The 6,347-nt window shown below is 36.1% G+C and overlaps 1 protein-coding gene across 1 annotated transcript; it reads left to right on the top strand.

The window, feature by feature from the left end:
- The first annotated feature begins 625 nt into the window (after window positions 1-625).
- Window positions 626-5,546, top strand: LOC129286677 (ABC transporter F family member 4). Its single transcript, XM_054922661.1, has 2 exons — window positions 626-761; window positions 3,072-5,546. The coding sequence occupies exon 2, from the start codon at window positions 3,082-3,084 to the stop codon at window positions 5,245-5,247; it is 2,166 nt and encodes a 721-aa protein (XP_054778636.1). The 5' UTR covers window positions 626-761; window positions 3,072-3,081; the 3' UTR covers window positions 5,248-5,546.
- Window positions 5,547-6,347: the final 801 nt, after the last annotated feature.

Here is a 6,347-nt window from a genome sequence, read left to right as displayed (position 1 = left end):
CAATTCTATTTCTTAACTTTAAAAATTCATTCAGTAATGCCCTTGACAGTAATTTCCTATTATGAGTTTTATATTTAAATTTTTTAATATTTTTTATTATAAAATATTTAATATTGGGTTCCAACATTTTTCAAAGGGAAAACACAAACTTCAATCCTTATAATTTTATTAAATTTTATTTTTAATCTTTACAATTTTTTTCAGTGTTTTTAAATTTCTATAATTTTAAAAAGATTAGATGACCTTTCTTTTTTAGATTCTTATAAGTTTTTATTTTGTATAGTGGTTTATAAAAAAAATTATAAGAACTTAAAGTAAAATTTAATAAAATTACAGGGATTAATATTTATATTTTTCAGTGGTTTATTTAAGCGTTTTTCTCCACACTCTCTGTCTCGTCCTTAACACTTTCTCACCTCCATCACGTTCATTAATTGTTGAATTTAAAGTCTCCATTGATTTGTGTATTGTTGAGGTACAAAAAATGATGCGTATAATCTTAAACTAGTTGTTGACAACGGTGATCGGATTCGTGAGAAAGTCGGCTTCTTTGCTGAACCTGTTTTGGTGTTAAAATGTCGACTAACATTTTTAATATTCCTATTTTACCCCTCTCCCTATTTAATCACACCCTCACCCCTCCCTCACCCTTTCACGTTATGCCCGAGCACCACCACCACCAGCATCCATCGAGCGAAGAGGAAGCTGCGACACTGACCTTCACGCCATCGGGAGAGAGAACATCGTTGACGTCACCACCGGTTAGTAATAGATCTATAGATTTCTCGCATCTGTCCTCGGTTTTTCTTCTTCTAAACCATAGGCTTCGTGATTTTGGTGACCTATACAGTTGTTCTTGTTGAAATCTCTAGTCCACCAGCTTGTTATTTTCTCTACTTTTTTCGTGCACAAAGGTTGAGATAGCATGTTGAAACCTTCAGATGTCCAGTTTTTTTTCCCTGCAGTTTTCACTTCAAGCCGTGAATGTATTGTTTATAGGAGGTTAGTAGTTGGTCACATATTGGGATTTTTATTATTTTGATCGACTATCGTCCCCTTTGCAAGGATGGGATTAGGTTTGACTGTAAGCATGCTGTGGTTCAGGGCTTGTCAACTGTTCCATGGACATGTCATTTTATGAAAGCAAACGACTTCTTAAATCGGTTAACACATATTTGATCATTAATAATATTTTGGGTCTGACCTTTTATTGCTTCTTGTGTTCATTGTTGAGTGGTTGTTTTCTCTCAAACACACCAGAGCTTAGACCGAGCATTGGTGGCGTTCAGCTTTGGCTTCGTCCTCAAAGTGTTTCAATTCTCTCAATTTCATCTCTTAGTTATGGAGGCGCAAGTGCTTTTATCAGATTAAGAGAGAAACTAATGTCTGATTTACCACCTTTTTGTGCTTGCTAATATTGGTGTGAAGTTTTCTTTTTGTGATCTATGTCAGTTCTGTTACCAAGGTCAGCTTGTAATCTGGTTTCTCCATCTGTGAGATTTTTTATGCATTTTCAACTACTTCTCTATCATATCTTTTGATCTCTTTTTTCCTTCATTTGTTCTCTCTTTGCTGTCTGGTTACAGTGAGATTCTGTTATCTGTGAAGGTTTGGCTAACGTGCTGTTGTTTTGCTTTTACTTTAGCAATTGAGTATGAAAATGCAAAGTTGCTTCAAGTTGATTTCATGGTCTAATGAACTGTGATTTTATACTTATTCATGGTGGTTCAGATTTATGGTTTCTCAGTGCCATTTTGTTTTGAAGTTTCCAAGTAATGTACTTCCTAATTCTGGGTCTCAAATCATTATTTTCAACTTCGCTGTCTCTGCAACTTCTGATTTGTTTTACGTCTCATTGATTGCGGTGAAACAACTACTATAATTCCAGTGCAAACTATCAAAAAATAATTGTAGTGATGATTTTTATTATGTGTAGCCCTGGAGTTTAATTTTATTATAGTCATAATTTCCATCGTGACTATTTACGTTTATCATATTGTAGTGTTCTAGTCTCTTCTTTTACATGCTCTGCATTAACTTGTCTTCATAATTTCTCCTTTCTTGTTACTTGCTATTGAGGTTTGAATCTTTGTCTTAAAATGTGCATCAGAGAGCCTTAAACCTACTGGCCGAACATAGCTCTTTTTTCATAAAACTATCTCAAGTTTTGTATCATATTTTCTCATGAGATATCATAACATTATTATGAAATACAAACTGCCCAAACTTGGCCAAGCAAAACCGACCTGGTGAGTCTGGTTTGGTTCAGTGAAGCTCTCCTGATTTAAACCAAATTGTGGTCTATTTTCATGAAACCATCTCAAGTTTGTCCAAGCTTGAATGAATTAAAACAATGACAAATTATTAAAATTCTCCTGTTCCTTTGTGATTATCAAGGCAATGTCTCCTTTGTTATTTCTGTCAAGTAGGTTTGTAATTTGTTGTTGTTATTTGAGATGCATATTTAACCCCCAATACATATTTTTTATTTCATTTACCTTCATATTATGTTCATGATTCTCATTTTGATTTGGTTGCCTATGATAGAGTGAAATTAGTACTAGTCCTTGGTTCCTTTGAATGAACGTTTGGTTAATGGATGAGCAAATATGAGAAGTATATTCTAAGTTGAATGGATTATGTTATTGATTTGGAAAAATTATTGAAGAACTATGAAGTAATTATTATGATGGTCTCTTGATTCTTTAAAAGGCATTTCTCTTATACAACAACAACAACAAGCATTTTTCCTATAATGCTTTTTAAATATCCTGACCGGGTAGTAATATCTGTTTTAGTTGAACTTTCATTTTAATATTAACTTGTGATTTGATTAGTTCAGTTTCTTGTTTTCATGATCTTAGCTATCCTTTTTATGTATGTATGGTGCATAAGCTTCATTTCAATGGAACAGCAAAAATGATCTTTAACAATTTTCTGTTGTGATCTTTCCATGGGGTTTGAGTGTTTTGGAAACCTTAATGTGATGGTGAATGTTCTATTCTTCTTTGGCAGTAGTGTAGTTGAGAATGTTGACATAAGCTTATATGCGTTCTGCTTCCTCGTTTCAGTGTTTTTGCAATGGGAAGGAAAAAGACAGAGGAAGCTGGTCCTGCGACAAAGGCTAAGAAGGAAAAGTTCTCTGTCTCTGCCATGCTGGCCAGTATGGATGAAAAACCTGATAAGCCCAAAAAAGGTTCTTCTTCATCCAGTAAGCCCAAGGCAAAATCTGCTCCTAAAGTTTCTGCTTACACTGATGGTATTGATCTTCCTCCCTCTGATGAAGAAGAAGATGAAGATATGGAAGAGGAGCAAGAACAAAATAGTGTGCCTAAGCGGTCCACTCAGCAGCAAAGGCCTGACTTAAAGCCTCTTGATGTGGCTATCACTGACAAAGAGTTAAAAAAGAGGGAAAAGAAGGATATTCTTGCTGCCCATGTTGCAGAGCTGGCTAAACAGGAAGCACTTAAGGATGACCGTGATGCTTTTACTGTGGTCATTGGTAGTCGGACTTCAGTGCTTGATGGAGAAAATGATGCCGATGCCAATGTAAAAGATGTGACAATAGAAAACTTTTCTGTGTCAGCTCGGGGTAAAGAACTCCTTAAAAATGCATCAGTGAAGATATCTCATGGGAAGCGGTATGGTTTGGTTGGGCCCAATGGAAAGGGTAAGTCCACACTGTTGAAGCTCCTTGCCTGGAGAAAGATACCGGTGCCAAAGAATATTGATGTTCTTCTGGTTGAACAGGAGGTAGTTGGTGATGATAAAACAGCACTTGAAGCTGTTGTTTCTGCTAATGAAGAACTTGTTAAAACCCGACAACAAGTGGCTCTTCTTCAAAATGCAAATTCTGTTGAAGAAAGTGTAGGCAAGGATGATAGTTATGAAGATGATGCCGGAGAGAAGCTTGCTGAGCTGTATGAAAAGCTACAGCTGATGGGATCTGATGCAGCTGAAGCTCAAGCGTCAAAGATTCTAGCAGGATTAGGTTTTACAAAGGATATGCAGGGCCGTGCTACAAAATCATTTAGTGGGGGTTGGAGGATGAGAATTTCTTTGGCCAGGGCACTTTTTGTTCAGCCAACTCTATTATTGCTTGACGAACCAACAAATCATCTTGATCTAAGAGCTGTTCTCTGGTTGGAAGAGTACTTGTGCCGTTGGAAGAAGACTTTGGTGGTTGTCTCACATGATAGGGATTTCCTAAATACAGTTTGCAATGAGATTATTCATCTGCATGATTTGAAGCTTCATGTCTACCGTGGAAATTTTGATGATTTTGAAAGTGGTTACGAGCAGCGTCGCAAAGAGATGAATAAGAAGTTTGAGATTTATGACAAGCAGATGAAAGCAGCCAAAAGGAGTGGAAATAGAGTTCAGCAGGAAAAAGTGAAGGATCGAGCTAAGTTTGCAGCTGCCAAGGAGGCAGCAAAAAGCAAGGGCAAAGGCAAGGGCAAGGTTGATGAGGATGAAGTGCCAGCAGATGTTCCACAAAAGTGGAGGGATTACAGTGTTGAGTTTCACTTCCCTGAACCCACTGAACTAACACCTCCTCTTCTGCAACTTATTGAAGTGAGCTTCAGCTATCCAAATCGAAAGGATTTCAGACTCTCAAATGTTGATGTTGGTATAGATATGGGGACTCGTGTGGCCATTGTTGGCCCTAACGGAGCTGGGAAATCGACTCTGCTGAATCTTCTTGCCGGTGACTTGTCTCCAACTGAGGGTGAAGTTCGAAGAAGTCAGAAATTGAGGATCGGAAGATATTCCCAGCACTTTGTGGACCTTCTAACAATGGACGAAACACCCGTTCAGTATCTTCTCCGTCTCCATCCAGATCAAGAAGGACTCAGCAAGCAGGAGGCCGTTCGAGCAAAACTTGGTAAGTTTGGATTACCTAGCCATAATCACCTTACCCCTATTGCCAAACTATCAGGAGGGCAGAAAGCTCGGGTGGTGTTCACATCAATATCCATGTCAAATCCCCACATTTTGCTATTGGATGAACCCACTAATCATCTAGATATGCAAAGTATTGATGCTTTAGCCGATGCATTGGATGAATTCACTGGTGGAGTTGTTCTTGTTAGTCATGATTCTAGATTGATATCACGTGTATGCGAGGATGAAGAGAGGAGTCAAATCTGGGTTGTTGAGGACGGTACAGTCAAAACATTTGATGGATCTTTCGAGGATTACAAGGACGAGTTGCTGAGAGAAATTAAAGCCGAAGTAGATGACTGAGCTTGCTTTTGAGAACAGTGAACTCATGCCAACGGTTCATCTACTTATAATCTTATTTTACACTTGTTCTGTATTTGTACAATAAAAATCACCTGCATCATACAGATGCCAGATTTTGGTCCTGCTGTTGCACCCTACGTCCCTCTTTAGGCCTGTTCTATTATACAATCGAGTGTGATTACCTATGTTGCGTGAGAGGGTATAGGTCTTTTTGCCTTTGGAGCAGTTTGTCTTGTTCGGCCAATGAGGTTTATGGAGCAATCGACTGACTCTAATTTAAAATGTTTTTGGATGGTCTATTTTGAATTTCTATTCCTATTTTTTCCATAACCAAAATTGAGGTGTACAAACAGCGTAATGATATTCTATCATTTAATGTTAGGGTAGAGGAATCGTGAATTGGGAAAATCTCATTTTAGGATCGTTGTACCCCATTAATTGGGGAAAAAGAACGAAACATTCTGAATTTACTCTGCAATCTCTAGCATGACGTCTAACAAAAAGATTGAAAAGATGAAAATAATCGTGCTTGTCAGTTTTTCGTTATTGTGTGTTCTTATTTCGTGTTTCTTAAACTGTTATTGTTACTTGTTATCTTTTATATGTATACTTATCAAAACTAATACTTTGTAATTTTTTCATTGTCATACTTATTAGAATATACATTTATTATTTTTCACACTCCTGCTTGCTAAAATGTTTTGATTACTTGTCATTTTTTAGAGGGAAAATTTGTGCGTAAGTGTCTACAATTTTGCTCAATTTTATATGTATACTTATCAAAACTAACATTTCGTAATTTTTCATTGTCATACTTATTAGAATATGCATTTATTATTTTTCACGCTCTTGCTTGCTAAAATGTTATGATTACTTGTCATTTTTTAAAGTAAAAATTTGTCCATAAGTCTTTATAGTTTTACTCAATTTTTAATTAAGTTTGTGTAGTTTATTTTGTTTTAATCAACATCATATAATTTGATCTATTATTTATATATATAAATCCTAAATGTCAAAATTAATAATAAATTATTAAATTTCACAATACAAAAATACTATTGGAGTTTACAGAAAATTCAATTTAATACTTTTAGCCATAA

This window comes from Prosopis cineraria, unplaced genomic scaffold, assembly GCF_029017545.1.
Source record: "Prosopis cineraria cultivar Desert tree isolate PC_DT_omini unplaced genomic scaffold, ASM2901754v1 PC11, whole genome shotgun sequence".
Taxonomy (NCBI): Eukaryota; Viridiplantae; Streptophyta; class Magnoliopsida; order Fabales; family Fabaceae; genus Prosopis; species Prosopis cineraria.
The sequence above is the reverse complement of the archived record's forward strand: the minus strand, read 5'-3'. Positions and strand labels throughout refer to the sequence as shown.

Bases quoted from the DNA above. Each gene is read 5' to 3' on its own strand.
- LOC129286677 (XM_054922661.1), top strand. From the start codon at position 3,082: ATGGGAAGGAAAAAGACAGAGGAAGCTGGTCCTGCGACAAAGGCTAAG.